This window comes from Amia ocellicauda, chromosome 18, assembly GCF_036373705.1.
Source record: "Amia ocellicauda isolate fAmiCal2 chromosome 18, fAmiCal2.hap1, whole genome shotgun sequence".
NCBI lineage: Eukaryota > Metazoa > Chordata > Actinopteri > Amiiformes > Amiidae > Amia > Amia ocellicauda.
In genome coordinates this window covers 13053264-13070702 of record NC_089867.1, presented here as the reverse complement: position 1 = coordinate 13070702, position 17439 = coordinate 13053264, and the positions used below count along the sequence as shown (strand labels likewise).

The following is a 17439-nucleotide window of genomic DNA, read 5'->3' as shown; positions in this document are numbered from 1 at the left end:
CAATGACAACAATGCGATACTTTTTTCTCTCCATGACACAATGCAAAATTTTAATGGATGGAGAGATTGCAGCAGAGTTTCTAGTGCAGTGAGAGAAGTTGTTCTCTACAGTCATCTCCTGATTTGCTATTCCAGTTGGTCCCACGGGTGTTCTGTGGGATTGGGGCCAGGACTCTGGGGTGGCTATCAGACCATTTCAGTGCTGTTCTCCTTGAACCACAGTGTTAGACTCACAGTGTTGTGACACGGTGTTACTGTAGTAGGTGTACAGAGACCTCACCATAAAATGTTGTCGGTGCACTGTTAACCAAAGTATTACAATACAATACTAGCTGTCATGGTGCACAAAACTCCACCTCAGTGTGCCACACGACTACTGGTTCGGAGGGAGAAGGAGGCTTATCCCTTTACTAACGCTGACATGTTGCATACAAATATAGATTTTTATGAGCATGCCAACTCACACAATCATTTCTAACTGTACCGCAAATATATTCACAAGGGAAGTAACCCAGGGTGAGAGGCTTGCTGTGATGTGACCTGCTTCATCTCCAATTAGATAATTGTCTTTTCTTCCAAAGAGAAAACAGACAAGACCTTGCTACCAATACATAGATAAGAGAAAACCTACTGGGGGGATAGTTAAATTAGACCGGGCCTGTATGTAATTTTTCTGTCAGTGAAAACCATACTACATTGCATTTTTGTTGACTGGAAGGCCTCAAGCTGCTTTGTTTTCTAATAATCTCTCTAGCTGGTTAACTATAGCACCTTCTCAGAGGAATACTTACCCATCTGGGAAGTATAAATTACTTCAATGTTTTTTTTTTTACAATGATTTTCACACAAGGCCTCAAGGAAATTTAATTTGGTCACATACTGAATTATTGTTTTTGTCATTTTTTAATTACAAGCAAACTGCAGGATTCATACTGAAAACCTTATTCAATTTTATTATAAGTGCCATTTGATCCATTGCAGCTTATGGTTTACTCTTTCATTTAAAATAACAAAACAAATGTCATTTAATAATAAACAATAAACACTGCACAGCCCAGTTAATGTCTGATATATATATATATATATATATATATATATATATATATATATATATATATATATATATATATATATATATTTCCTGCATAATACTTTTTTCAATGAATTCCTATATAAAGTTTGTTGGCACAATTCTTTTATAGAAAGATGACACCAAATTTCTGGTTTATGTACACACACGCCATCTGTATATACACTCACCTAAAGGATTATTAGGAACACCTGTTCAATTTCTCATTAATGCATTTATCTAACCAACCAATCACATGGCAGTTGCTTCAATGCATTTAGGGCTGTGGTCCTGGTCAAGACAATCTCCTGAACTCCAAACTGAATGTCTGAATGGGAAAGAAAGGTGATTTAAGCAATTTTGAGCGTGGCATGGTTGTTGGTGCCAGACGGGCCGGTCTGAGTATTTCACAATCTGCTCAGTTACTGGGATTTTCACGCACAACCATTTCTAGGGTTTACAAAGAATGGTGTGAAAAGGGAAAAACATCCAGTATGCGGCAGTCCTGTGGGCGAAAATGCCTTGTTGATGCTAGAGGTCAGAGGAGAATGGGCCGACTGATTCAAGCTGATAGAAGAGCAACTTTGACTGAAATAACCACTCGTTACAACCGAGGTATGCAGCAAAGCATTTGTGAAGCCACAACACGTACAACCTTGAGGCGGATGGGCTACAACAGCAGAAGACCCCACCGGGTACCACTCATCTCCACTACAAATAGGAAAAAGAGGCTACAATTTGCACAAGCTCACCAAAATTGGACAGTTGAAGACTGGAAAAATGTTGCCTGGTCTGATGAGTCTCGATTTCTGTTGAGACATTCAGATGGTAGAGTCAGAATCTGGCATAAACAGAATGAGAACATGGATCCATCATGCCTTGTTACCACTGTGCAGGCTGGTGGTGGTGGTGTAATGGTGTGGGGGATGTTTTCTTGGCACACTTTAGGCCCCTTAGTGCCAATTGGGCATCGTTTAAATGCCACGGCCTACCTGAGCATTGTTTCTGACCATGTCCATCCCTTTATGACCACCATGTACTCATCCTCTGATGGCTACTTCCAGCAGGATAATGCACCATGTCACAAAGGTCGAATCATTTCAAATTGGTTTCTTGAACATGACAATGAGTTCACTGTACTAAACTGGCCCCCACAGTCACCAGATCTCAACCCAATAGAGCATCTTTGGGATGTGGTGGAACGGGAGCTTCGTGCCCTGGATGTGCATCCCACAAATCTCCATCAACTGCAAGATGCTATCCTATCAATATGGGCCAACATTTCTAAAGAATGCTTTCAGCACCTTGTTGAATCAATGCCACGTAGAATTAAGGCAGTTCTGAAGGCGAAAGGGGGTCAAACACAGTATTAGTATGGTGTTCCTAATAATCCTTTAGGTGAGTGTATATATATATATATATATGTCAGTGTCAAGCAGGAAGCCATTTCCTCTATGAATCATGTTTTGCTTTGGGGCTGTTTTGCATGATCTTGCAGGAATTGAGCGATTGATGGATGGAAGTATGGATTTCAAAGTACAATTTTGCCTGGTGCCCCATATCAAGAGGTTCCAGTTTGGTTGTAAAATCTAGCAGGATAATACATTAGACAAATACGAGACAGAACAAGATCAACCTCCCTTGCTGGCCAATGCCATCTCCAGACCTCTACCAATGACACGGATTTAGGAAAATGGTTCCAAAGAACCAGCGGCTTCAACAAAGGTTCTGTCCTGCCAAGTACCTGAATCTAAATTAAAAGGCTAAAGGAAGCACTTAGTCAACACCATCAATGCCAAACGAGGTTCTACACAAAACATATTACTGAGGTTTCAGTAAATCTTAACATCAAGCACAACTATATATCATTATTGTGAAGAATTCATATTGGTATGAATATGCAGCTGATGGTCGTAGAATCTTATTTTTCACCATAAATCTGGATACTAAATATAAATACAAATGTGTGAAACAGCAGCTCCTTTACAAAATGAATACTTGTATAAAAGAAAGTAAGAGGCTGAAAAACAACCTGAAAGTGCTTTTTTCTTATCACCCCTGGTCTTGAGATGATTTATCTCTGCTGGGTTCTAATCTAATTTTAGCCAAGCTCATCTTTTTCAGCCCTGGAGCCATTTAACTTCATAAACTGCATTTCTCCCAATTGTGTACAGATCTGTAGCACTCAGGCCCATTAACAATCCCACAATGACATTATTTCTCAGCTTTGCACTGTCAGATTCATCAATATTCCTTCGGTGAGAAAGCAACCTTTCCCTGCTAAAACAAATGTTGGCATTCCGTCTAGCTACTCGCTGTAGCAGACAGGAGGGCAAAGAACCTGATACTTCAGACCACCAGTAGCCCTGGGTAATTAACTGTACATCATCCAATTTACTTTTGTCAGCTATGCTCCTCGCAGGTCTATCTATCGACTTCATGCTTAAGGAAAATTGATAAAGAAGCGGCTAAGAAAAATAATAATGTGAAAGGTTCATCCCTAATTCACTAAACAATACTTCCTAATGCTCTTCACTTTGCTCAGAACATAAAGGGGATGAATGTTTTCTTGTACAAAATACTATATCAAATGTTCAGGAACACAATTAATGCACATCTATATTCTGTGCACACCCTTTATTTAACACATTTTCTGAAGCATCCATGTCTTCTTCCTTTGTTTTTTCTCCCTTTCACTATATAAGAGACACAAATCCAATGGATCTGAAGGCAGATTGACTTGCAAAAGATGAATGCATATAAATTAAGTTGTGAATTTAGCTGTGGGTTGCTGTTGCTTTTTGTAACTAGAAAACAAAATCCAAGGTGTTATCAGAAAGTTTATTTCAAAATGTTCTGACAGATGTTCACTTGAATCACAACACCTGCTTAAAGGGAAGTGCAGAAGTGTGTGCTCTTGCTGCTTCATGTTTTCCACACTGAAAGCATGTTTTGCTTACACTGCATATTCCTTTTTCATTCCTCTTGAAGAAATATTTAAAAAAGCTTTAATCCTTTTTGATCATATTTTTCAGAATGCTTAGTATGGTAAATAACTGCCAGAGTGGAAAGAAAAATAGACAGCTACACAAGAAACATATTAGCCTGCTTTAAACAGTTTAAAAAAAAGCAGAATTATAAAAAAATAAACTAAAAAAGTGCCAGTCTTGTCTCAATGTGACAAAACTCAATGTAAAAAATATTTTGTACAGAAATAACCATCCCACACCCCCTCCCTTATTGTGGTATTTCGACTGCATTTTGTAGTTGTTAAAACAGAATCTGTCTGTTAGGCTTTCAATAAAATAGCTGAAAAAATATGTAGAGATCTTGCCCACAAAGAGCAAAAAACACTTTGCGTAGGACATAACAAGGGCTGATATAGACAAATAAAAGACACAAACACTCCCACAAACATAAACCAATACATAAATGCAATACTGTCCAAAACTGATGAGCATTTCAACTGTGAACATCATCAAATGCTCACTCTTCAAAGAAAGACAGACTTTTTGTTTTTTTAAGACATACCCTCACTTAATTATCTGTAAACAAAAGACAGATGTAATATCAACCAATAGTATTTCAAGTAGTTTGTCCTGATGAATAGAAAGCAGCAAAAAAAGAGACCGGTTCACTGTGAGACCTGCTACTCAATCTCTTACAGTGTAACGGCCCCCAGTCATGCTGCACAAACTCCCGGGTTGGCTTCGGTGGGTTCTCTGACAGAATACCTTGGTTGGACTGAATCGCACTGAAATGGTGTCAGAGCAAAGCAACACATGGCACCAGTTATAAAGTCAGGGAAAAAAAACAAAAAACTGGAGTGCAAATCGTAAGACAGTCTACCTCTTCAATGTTAATGAGTGGGAAAGGAATTTGACATGTGGCAGGGGATAGTCACAATGTTCATGATGTATTACTGATGCATGCTCATGGGACACAGCATGGCCAACACAAGTACACAGTGGACACAAAACTACCCCCGGCTCGACACAAGTCGAGCATGAAGGGAAGGATGATAATGATGTCAGCCCTTTCTGGTCAGGTGAGTATCAATGCAACATCCCAAAGAAAGAAATACGTCATACCTGTTTGTTGGCTGTTCTGTGGTATTTGCTGATTTCTCTGTGCATTGTACTGAACAGGGGCCACTGGCCTGTACTGCTGACTTGCTGAGGTAGGGTATTGACCAGATGAATAATAATACACTGGCATCTGCGGATGACAAAACAGGATTGCGAGTGGAAATGACATTTCACAGCAAATCAAGTGCAAAATGGAAACGCAAAGGCTGACACTGCTAAATGGGATGAGCCGTAAAGATCAGAGTGACGGAGAGCTAAATTCCTACAGTGTTTGCTGCAGCTGCTTGGGAGCCGAAGTCTCTGGCTGTCCATAATACGAGAGAGAGGAAAAGTGGACTGCGGCAATATAAAAAGCATCTATAAATATGTCCCACAAACTTAACAAGCCAAGCAAGCCTCGCTGTTTCTTTATTAGTGATTAAATAACATACAGCACAGAAAGGTTGCTATCCAGTAGTTGATCTTCTTTATTTTGTAAGGCATTATTCTAGTAACACTGTCAAAGTTATGGGAGAGCTATTAAATGACAACCAAAATTAAATAATGCATGTTAATGGTAAATCACTCCTACAGTAGATGCCCCTGGAACTGAAATATGTAAATGTCTGAATAGGTTTGGGGGTGGACTGCCAAATTTGCATGCAATGAGTTTAGGACTTGTAGCTAGGATTTGCTTTGAGACAAAGGCATAATTTTAGCACTTAACTGGAGCAAAAAGCATTACATGTAGTTCTGTGCTTGAAGCTTCATATCATTGTATTTGGAGAACAATAATGGCTTACATTATTTAGGTAGATTGGTGGATGGTGGATAGATGGATAGGTAGGATAGACATGTATATAGATAGATAGACAGGCAGACAAACACAAATAGGTAGACAGAGATAACGTTGTTTAAATTAAAATATACAAATTAAACCCATAATTACAAAAACCTGAACTAGAATAAGAAAGTTATTTTTATAAAAAAAAATAAAAAAATGTATTGTCAGATTTTTACTATTACATTATATAAGTGGATACATTTACAACACAATATTTTTTCATGTTCTGGAAATCAACCCTTCGCTGTAAATTCTAAGGTGGCCTTTGTTTTATTACATTCCAATTTTCTGCAGTAGATTGTAATGTAGACCCAAAGAAAACTCTTGTTGGAGTTTTTGATCAGTGCTGCATTTTTCTCAACTAGAAGACTCAACTATTATAATTGGCTGTCACCCACAACTGCAGTCGGGTAGCGAAAAGCCAAACACGCGTCCAAACGAGCAATGCTACCTTTTTGGTGACAGCAATCACATTACATATTCTGCTTTTTAAGCCCCCTGAGACGAGTAGAAAGTTTGTGAGAAACGGGTAGACACTGTCTGTGTTCAGGGAGACAGTAAATCACTGATCTTCCATGTCCTACGTGTTCAAGTCAATTAAACATGATTAATAGTTACCTGTGCAGAGACTTACGAGACTGTACTGCAGTCCTCTGGAGAAGATACAAGCTAAGAGCAACCCAGCAACTATCTTCATTTAGATTAATTTAAAATTAGGAAAAAAATAGACCTTGCTATGGGAACTGCAAAGTAGCAACATAAAAAATATCACTAGGGATTATTTAACGCATTGCCCTCATTTAAAAATGTTAAAAAAATAAAAATAAAAAAACAAACAAAAAACAATTACATCTCTTTGAAAAACCATGGGCCCCCTTAAATACCAGAACTTGACAAAAGCTTAACTTATCATAATTGTTGATCTGCACATGCTTGGATCTAACAATTACAGAGGACAATGGTTTCTACAAGTACGGCATGAACAAACCCCCCCAAAAAGAACTGTTATTTGAGTAAAGGCTTTTGACAAGATTCTAATTCTAATGTAGATTGCAAGATTACAGATTCTGAATCCAGTCACAACAATTCTTAGAATTTGAGAATTTGTAAATTGAATTTGAGATCTCAAATTGACTTCTTTAGATATCTTGAAATGGAGTTAGTTTGATATATCTACAAATCAGTTTAAATTATCTTAAATTGTATTTCAAGGTATCTCTATATGACAATTTGGCTTGCCATAGGTAGACAGCAAAGTATTCATTCACATATATTCTTCAATGCAATAAATGTACTCCTAATACGATTTAAGTTTCTTTATTTTTGCTCCTGTTTTTGGTTTCTTTGGACATATCTGCAAAACTAGCCTATTCCAATGCTTGCCTGGAAACACATGCAGAAATAGATTGGGTTGAATTTATGGCAAAGCCAGGAAGCCTATCTCAGTTTATGTAGCCAAAGTAGTCTAACACCATGTGGGGAAGCAATAAAAAAGGCAAACAGATGTTTAGGGTATATTGTCAAATGCGTAGAATTTAAAACAAGGGCAGTGATGTTCAGACTGTACAATGCACTAGTTAGAGCTCATCTGGATACTGTGTACAGTTCTGAGCTCCACACTTCAAGAAAGATATCGCTGCTCTAGAGGCAGTTCAGAGGAGAGCAACCAGACTTATTCCAGGTCTGAAGGGAATGTCCTACTGAGAGACTGAGGGAACTGAACCTTTTCACCCTGGAACAGAGGAGACTATGTGGGGACTTGATTCAAGTCTTCAAAATTATGAAAGGCATCGACCACATCAAATCAGAGGAGCTTTTCCAGATCAGCAGGGACACACGCACCCGGGGACACAAATGGAAATTGGGCTTCAAGGCATTCAAGACAGAAAACAGGAGAGACTTCTTCACACAGAGAGGCATCACAATCTGGAACGAACTCCCCAGTGATGTGGTTGAATCTGAAAACATTTAAAAATAGACTGGATAGGATCCTTGGATCATGTAGTTAATAATGAACACCAAACGATCATGATGGGTCGAATGGCCTCCTCTCCTTTGTACACTTTCTTATGTTCTTCTTATGTTCTAGGGTCTCTGATGCGTACCTGAGCTGGAGGCTGCTGTACAAAGCCCTGTGGGGTCTGCAACACTGGCTGGGACAGGGGGGGCCCTGAGCTGGTGAACCCCCCCGGTGGCAGCTGTTGACTTGGGGAAGCCATGACGTAGCTCGGCTGCTGGGGGGGCTGCGAGAGGATGGGAGCGGGGTAGACAGAGCCAGAAGGAGGCGGCTCAGGAGCTTCTCCTGAAGACTGTCGACTGAGACTCATCTGGCTGAACTGAGATGCCATATCATCCCGCTGCAAAGCAAACACAATCATAAGGCTCAGATTTTATATTTTTATTTTTATTTAATTCTTTGAGGGGGAATAGTTTCCTTTAAGGTACCAACACACCGGCATACTGGTTCATGCGGGTTGGTGAGTTATTGATATCACTTTTTTTGACATCAGCATATTTTAACAGAACACAAAACTTAATTATGTTTTCTTGCATTCTTAAAGAAAGGAAAAAAGTTAACATGCATTAATACTTGTTTGTTTTGTTATTCATTTATTCATTCTTATACCTTCCTAAAGAAGTCGACACTTAAAACCCACACTGTGGCAATTCAGAATTAAACAATGGGGTACGCAAATATCCATGCAGGTCCACAAACAACTACCTTGAGTATTTACACAACTGATTCATATGTTCATTGCATTTTGCCTTATAGATCACAATACAAATTATCATATCCACAGTTTTCAGTTTTGAAAGTATACTCTTCTCTATCGATACTACATGCACAGGTAAATACACAGAGTACATAAAGAGAGTAGGTGATTTCAAAATGACAACCAAGATCTATTACTTATATGTTTAGCTTTTACTGCATACAAAATTACTTTAAAGACAATGACCAGAAGAGTGCTATGCCAGATAGCAGCAGAGAAATCCCTTTTATAGATATGGGCAGCATGTGACTTTACTGGAGATACTTCAATGAATGGTGTACCAAACAATCAGTCACATAGGAGCCAAGTCCATTTTAAATAGAATCAGGTGCTTTCTGAAGCCAGAGTGAAAATCATCACATTTACAAAACGTAAACTGAAAACTCTTATTTGATAATCTACACAATGAATGTATTAATTTCCTGTGGCAAACATGTCTGCGACTTCTGAATGTCAGAATTCAAAATGGCAGAATGTAAAAAATGAACTGTTTCTGCAACAGTTATGCAATATGCCTCCCTCACACTTTACAACTGCTGCATGATTTCTGCTGGCATCAGTGACAAAAAAACTGGTCAAGTGGCTTTAAAAATATGCTTAATGTGATGAATGCAAAAAGGCCAAAAATTATATCTATATATATATATATATATATATATCTGATATATAATCAGAAAACACACACAAACAAGCAGCGCAGGCCCAAACAGTAGGAGACGTGAGACTAGGAGAATTAAATCAGATGTACCACAGGGAATTGCTGTGTTGGCGAGACTGGCAATAGGTGCTGAGGAGGGTAAGAGACGGCTGGGTACTGGACAGACTGAGACGAGGGCTGTAGAGTCTGCACAGACTGAGAGGAGAGATCAACACACAGTCAGACACCACAGGGAAAGAAGTGACACCCATGTTAGAAAAACAGACCGCTGAAGTGACTTGAAAACCTTTTTCTAAACATATACATACAAACAAGGTGGACTGGTACTCGGTTCATGACTCTGTTTCCAGGGGAGGAGGCAACCACTAGGCCTTGGACCCCTAGAGATTTATTTCTGCACTGTACTACATGAATACATTGACTTGTACATCATGTATATGGTGATCTTATAAAGTGCTCTGAGGCATTTACTTTGTGAATGGTGCTATATCACAAAGATTTATTGACTGATTGATACATTGATATTTTGCTTTATTCCACCTGGTATTACCTAGTAATTTATTTATCTAGTGGGTGAAATGCACATTTTGTTTTTAACAGTAAAATTTATCTAAGTTTGAGAGGAGTAGATGATCCACAACAAGAATGAAATGGGAAAACTTGGTTGTATTTGTGAGAGATCAGAAGTGTCATGGTTTCGCCCAGAAAAGCAAACTGTGACCTCCCTTGACTTGGCAAAACAAAACAATGAGATAAATAAATAAAATGAATTCTAAAATCCAAATGGGAAAATAAATGGTACCCAAAATTATCTTCCACCTAGACGAGGTGTGTAACATGGTGGTGGGAAAGAGTGGACACTGGTGCAAGGGATGGGATTGAAAAATAACTTAATGATGTCTACTCTATAAACAGATGGAGTCTCCTCTATAATGCCAGAGGAAACCATTTTGGGAGTTGGACTTAAAAAGCAAACAAAAGAAATCACCTTGTTTGTCTTCATAATTGCAGGATTTGCACATGTCCTCCCACCAGACATTCTGCAAAAAATATGTTTTGAGTTCAGCTGCTCTACATGAATGTCAAAAATGTGAGAAACCGACCGCAGTGTATTATAAAGATGTCAGAGAGAATGAATGCATGAATTAATTGTTTCAAATTGCTCCAATATGTCCTCCATATATATACAACTACATAATCTCTGTATACTGTCACATTATACTAAATAAATTAAATCACTAAAGACACAATACAATGTATGGCCAGTGAATGCTTTGTTCTAAAGTAACTTTACATATTTTGTGGCAGCGTTAAATTATTTGGCAAAAAAACAACAGCTGAACTCTCAGTCAAACTAAGATGTGGCCAATGTCAAAGGTATTCTTTTGTTCATGTTACTGAGAGAATAGATTTGGATCTCCTGAAGGATTTATGAGCGCAAGTTCTTTTCCCTTGCCATCATGCAAAGGAAGCTGGGTTTTTCTTGCTTCTTCCTTGATAAATGTGAAAATACATGAAACAAATAATGCAACAAAGCAAGTTAGAGAGTCTATTTGAATTCATGACAACGAGAACAGGGAAAGTAGGTCATTATATAACACGTAGGTCAACTGGAAATTCTCAAAGGCGTTCCAGGAATGGCTGGCATTTGGACTTTATGTTCTATCCAATAAATCAAATGACCTAGATTATTAACAAGATGGATACGTTCCCTAAAAACAGGTGCAAGTAAAATACAGACCTTCGATTGGAAATGTGCAGCAATGTGCCCGTATTTCTTTTGTTTTTGATGTAAAGATATTTTAAATTATACTAATGTATTCCTATTCTTACATTTGCACCAGAACAAAAAACTAGGTTGAACTTATTTACAAAATAACACTTACATTACGGTGAGGTAGTACAAGAATAAATCTGTAGGTGTCTTAACAAAAATACACCAGTGATTTGTATTGTTTTCTTACTTAATGTTTTTGCCGTTGATTTTCAAGTCACTTCAAAAGGCACATGTTAGTATATACGTATTATCAGACAATGAGCCAATGGAAAAACAAAACATAAGAAAACATTTAATGCCCTTTAGCGCGAATGTTAAAAAAATGGAAACGAGGTGACTTTTTAAACAAACAATTATCTGATAAATAACACTAGCTCAGGGTAAAAAAAGGTTATACAAATACAAGAGAGAACGCTTCGTTGTACCCCCTTCTCACTCGCCTACCTCCCACAACTGCTAATTCACTCCTCTGTGAACCAAAAACGCCACGATACCAGCCGGAAACTCACCTTTCAGACTGTACCTCTAGACACCTATAGGATTTATCTCTCTGCTTTACAGCCTATTAGCTCAGATCAGCAGTACACTGCCACTTCGGCAGATCAGATCACAAACACTTTTGTAATTTTCTTAGTCCTACATGTTTCTCTATTAAAAAATAATTAAGTTCTACAACTGATTTACTGTTTGTATATCATAGGGTTACTCTTTGACCACTTAAATTAAAATATAATCTTAGTCAAAGGCATCAACCACATTAAATAAATGTTTTAATAATAACAGCAAGACATCTGTAATACAAGCAATCTTTTATATGTTTATGTATTGTGTTATTTCAAAATATCCCCTTTTACATCTATCTTAGACCAAATATTTAAAATTAAATGAAATGTTAGCTCACATGCTAAATATAAAACCTTTGCTTACTACTGTATGCGGTTTACAAAAGCACATTTGAATAATGCATACAGAACTCTAGGGTCCCATTGTCTCTACAAGTACAGCCTGCAGCTCTCTGTGTTTACCTGGGGGACCATGTGGCCTGCCATTGGCTGCTGTGGCTGCTGCGGGGTGGGCTGCTGCTGGGCTGGCTGCTGGGATGCAGGTGCATTCGGTGCTTGAGACTGTCCCACTAGCTGGCTCCTGATTGACTGCTGTCCACTGGGTGGGTTGTAGATTGCAGGTGTGCCATCAGGATTTACAAATGGTTGACCTCAAACAACAACAACAACAACAACAATACAAAAAAACACAAAAGACAACAAGGACATTCCCATCAATTAACTGAATGCATACAGTGAAAATAAGAGAATACACAAATACTCAAAAAGGCAGTATATATATCACATTTTTTTGTGTGTCCATTAGCTAACATTAACAGCTGTCTGAGATGTGCTAGGGAACACTATCCCTTATTAGGTTTAAAATCAGCTTTTGTCCAAGACATTTTATTTTTTTCCTGGAGATGCAGCAGCTGCAATTGAAATGCCTCTAACAGCTCTTTTGTCACTCTGTTGATCTTTGATAAAGCTGAAATACAATAATTTCCCCAAATGTTTCAGTATTGAAAGACTGCCTGCCTTTAAAACACATGCTGTTCCGGATTAGAAATAATGTATTGAATATTGCGATAAATGCTGTTAAAGTCCAGAATTAGTGGATTTTTTATTTTTATTAAGAGACAGAGCAGAGCAACCATATCAATTCCACTCCTTATCGATTTGTATTATTTACAATAACAATAACCTAACAGCCGAAGCTGTAAACAGTTTAAGAAGATCAATACCATTGCAATGCCAGCAGTGTAAGCATTTATTCAAGGAGGGAATGGAACCTATAATTCCAGTTTCATGGTGATCTAAATTTAATATAATTGCTACCATGATTTAAGACAGAATATTAGAAAACAGAGCATCAAAAGCAGTAGTATAAGTAACCCCATCAGAGGGAATTACCACGTGAGTGAATTTAAAAACTTTATTTATCATTTAAAAAAATAATACAGAAATCAGAAATGTATCAGCCAAAGTAATGCAGCTTAGTATACTCTTTAGGGAACCACTCTAAAGTCAACAGCACTTTCTCATTCTTATAAATAGTATTTCTTTGCTCGGCTGATTCTTTGTTTGTTTTTCCTCAACAAAATAGAATGAGCATGCCCTTGCTATCTCATGTATGATTGATTGATTTTTATGTAAATAACAGAGCACACAAGAAAAAAAGGATGACTTGCGGAATTGTGAATCACCCTTCCATTTAAAGTGAGAAAGAAAGAAAAATACAAATGAGAGGCTGTCAAACAAGCAAACACAATGGCTTAAGTAGATAATTATGGATGAAAGAAAAAAAGCAAATGAAATAAAACAAACAAGCAAGTCTGCCTTCCACTCACCTGTGTGGGGGTTCAGGAGAATACTTCCTGGTGGAATGCCTGTGGCCTCTAAAGATACCAGGATGTAGCTGGGGCTGCTGGGAGGCCCCTGCCCAGGGAGGGAGCCGCTGTCGGGGAAGGGGACTGATCCGGTGGAGTTGACCACAGCCGAGGGCAGGAGTGTGGTGCTCTGAAGTGATAGGTGAGCCCGGGAGAGAGATCCAGACGAGCCGCCACTGCTGGAAGACTCTGAGCCTGTCCGAGAGAGAGAGAGAGAGAGAGAGAGAGAGAGAGGGAGGGGGATGGATAGAGAGAGCCTCAGTTACATCCATCCCCACAGGCTGGACTTGAGAGCAACCTTTGTTTAGTTTAGGAGTGAACCAACCTCTTTTTGATTGTTTTTCGTCCTGATTCCTTTTTTTTCTTCTTATATTTTTGACTACATGTATTATATTGCAAAACAGGCTGCACTTACATTTTCTTTAAGTGAGGTAAATGACTTTCACTACATAGGTATAGTGCATTCAGACTTCCTTGCCAAGACTGCAAAGAAATGTGGAGATAACCCACACATCCCTACTGGCTATTCTCAGCAGCTAGACAGGCGCAGATGGATCACAGCATTAATAAGCCTCATCCATAACTGCAAGCAACCAATCATACATCTTGATTTAGAGCTGAAAGTAATCCAGGGGGACACTAAGATGAACCTAAGGGTCTTCTAGAAATATGATACAGTATAAGGGAAAGCAAAGCCTTGATTTTCTACATGGGAATGACATTAGTGTCTAAATCTATAACTACACAATTCTTGCCTATAGCGTCTATACCGCAGTGATAAAGCAAGAATAATCTACACATATAACCCACTCTTATACATTAAATAAGATTTAATTGTTTCACCCTTCAGATTCTCACAATGCATACCAGTCAGGATCTATTATGAACACAATATAAAGTACTTGAAAACAATCTTGTGCAAAGAGACTAACTGATATTCTTGAAGCAGGGTACTAAGTCCTGCTTAATGCACTGTTATCCTCTAAACCAGAAATACAAATATAAATATATTCGAAAAAGGAAAGAAAATAAATTACTTGCACCTATAGAAACTTTCATTCTCTCAGAACCGCTGCCATTACTAGCTACCTGTTTTGGAGAGCTTGCCCGAGCTCCTGCTGCTGGCAGAGCTGTCCCCTCGTGTCAGGACTGTAATCCCTCCGATGCTGGCCGTCTTCGTCACCGCTGGCTTCAGGTTGCGGTTGGAGCTGTCCGAATCCGTGCTGCTCCACGGCCGCTGGTCACTCCATCTAATGTCCGTCTCTGTGCTGCTCTGTCGGCTTCCGGATGCCTTTCCAGTACTGTCCCAGTTTCCCCTAAGAACCACAGGCAGAAAACCCACCTTAATAATGTAGCCGCCCACTTTTCTTTTGCCCTTGTAAGGTCACTGCACCCGAGTCGGCTGGCTAGGTTTTTTAGCACTGGGGATGTTGGGATTTGAATTGACAAGGGTTTTATCTGCAGACCTTGACTTCTACCAGGTGAGCTGAAAAGCAGGTCAGAACCAGCTACATTTTAGACTGTAGATTGTAACCTAGTTGCCAGTTTCCCCCTCCCAATAGTTCCCAGTCACGAGATGCATACGGTCTTTTGTCATTCAAGAGGAGTGAGCTTGTGCAGACCCAGGCAATCAAGCCTGTGTTCAAATTCAGTTTTTATCCCAGGTTGCTTGACTCAATTATACAATCAATCAGAGAACTTGATAGCTAGGTTACTCTTAGCATAGACTGGATCAGAATATCTTATACTCTACCCATACATTGCCTACAGCTAATACAATGTCATTAACATGCTTACAAAAAGCTAAATGAAAGTCTTTAACAATTTTTTTATTTATTTTTCCACAAACAGGATTAACAAAAATAAGACCCCTTTGCAACTGTCAATAGAAACATCTTAGATATGACTCCATCAATACTAGCCCAGCTTCATATTTACTACAGCTTTTGGGAGATTCTGGGTATTAATTGAAGAACTGTTTATAAGAAAAGACAAACAAACAAGAAACATACAAACCGAAATAGCTGCCGTTTCTTCTGAGTCTCATTAAATAAATTACAGTCGTCTAAAATCCTGTGGAAAGAAAAATATGGTTATGCAAAGGTTAAGCAAAAATAAAATAGCATTTTTTAATGATCACACAATTTAAATGTAATGAGCTTTCAGTAAACATGAATCTTAAAATATGTAATCTGTCTAAACATCATTCATATATAGATACATTAAATAGAGATTCAAACTGAATTGCAAAATACTTATTCAATATTCTAGTTTTGAAACATGTTTTATAACAACTTATATTCTATTATTCTATTAACTTGTTTGAAAAAAATAATAATTTACCTAGTTTCCATATAAATGTTTTCCTGGGAACAAATGGACTGAAAGACAAAGAGAGATGTGTTTTAAGGAGAGGGATTAGGATCCATTCATGTGCAGCTGAACTGAAACGTGTAAGTATTGAAGAAGCTATACGAGAAGATAAGCACCTACTCTATCGACTAAAATGTGAGATTGAAAGATTGAGATTGAGACGTGGTTTTCAGTTTATATATCACAAGGGAAGTGCCATGCATACAATCCAACACATACTTCAGGCCTTGTTAGTACACAAGCTCTTGGTTAAGGTGGCAGAGATCCAAGCAGCAAAAGTTACAGCAACAGTATTTGGAATAAGACATAGAAACTTGATATATGTGAACGCCATGACTACCATTTGCTGGCTTCATAGATGCAATGAAAGTGTAAATAGGGCAACTTTTATTTTTATTTTTTTAATCATTTGAAAAAATATATAAAAATTCAATCTATGATGTTTTTTAGTTTTATTTCGACATGCTTGCCTATGTTAATGTCACTGTCCTTAATTCCTTAATTTGTTTGAATTTTCTCAACCATGTGCCAATCACATACATGTTTTCTTAATGTTTCTGCATACACTTTTTATATATAGATACACTGGTTTTACATTTAAATCAGTGTTATTTTGCAAGAAAGGCCAGAATAAAAATATTGCACATAAACTACAAAAGCTCATTATGGGCCGTAGGTTTTAATTTCCAGTTCCTCACCCGTACCCATTATTATTGATCAGGGGAAATAAATAATGGCTACAGTATGTAGGGTTCAAAAACTAAATAGAATACAGAACCAATAAAAAGCAAAATACAATAATGTACAATGAGTGCATCACCAGTTACAACAATACAATTAAAAGCTGCATTTTGAAATTATAATAGAAAACGACAAAACAAAAATAACAATGTTCCACATTATGGAGACATGCCAGAAAAAGCCAAACAAAGCAAGATTCACACAAAAACACATTTTACTCTTTCCATGTCAATCCTGGATTTCTTTTAAAACACAGACTTCAGACGTCTGTTTTTTGTTTCATTGTGTGTTGTTTTATTTACTTATTTTCTGTGTTGTGGTCTAGGGAGGTCAATTGTTTCTCTGTTCACCCAGTATTTTCGATCTTTCAAATCACTGTTATACATCAGTGGCAGGCCAAGAAACCACTTTGCAGACCAGCTCACACGACGCAGAACTGTAATTTACAAGTTAAATTGACATTCTGAGACTTTCTCAGTTTGTCAGTTCTTATCATTTAATGTAATACTGCAGATATGTGCCTTTGAGTGTCCGCCATTACAGGCAAAAGAGCCAATAATCCTGTATAAAACTCTGCTGGGTTTTAATATGTATGTTTAAAACTGAATAAATCATAATGTTAGCAATACCATTACTGTGTCTATGCTATAACTACCATAATAGCTGTGAACAACAGCTATAACTGCTAGTTGAGCAAGACAGGCA

The 17439-nt window shown here is 37.9% G+C and overlaps 1 protein-coding gene across 2 annotated transcripts in view; it reads right to left on the bottom strand.

The window, feature by feature from the left end:
* The window catches only part of arpp21 (cAMP-regulated phosphoprotein, 21), a 72432-nt gene that overhangs the window by 10877 nt on the left and 44116 nt on the right, over positions 1-17439 (bottom strand). For both annotated transcript variants that reach the window (XM_066690906.1, XM_066690907.1), the window contains 8 exons: positions 15964-16001; positions 15637-15693; positions 14710-14936; positions 13582-13815; positions 12215-12402; positions 9503-9607; positions 8086-8337; positions 5161-5287 (listed from right to left, as the gene is read on the bottom strand). In XM_066690906.1, coding sequence (XP_066547003.1) covers positions 5161-5287; positions 8086-8337; positions 9503-9607; positions 12215-12402; positions 13582-13815; positions 14710-14936; positions 15637-15693; positions 15964-16001 — 1228 coding nt within the window. The remainder of the gene's footprint in view (positions 1-5160; positions 5288-8085; positions 8338-9502; positions 9608-12214; positions 12403-13581; positions 13816-14709; positions 14937-15636; positions 15694-15963; positions 16002-17439) is intronic.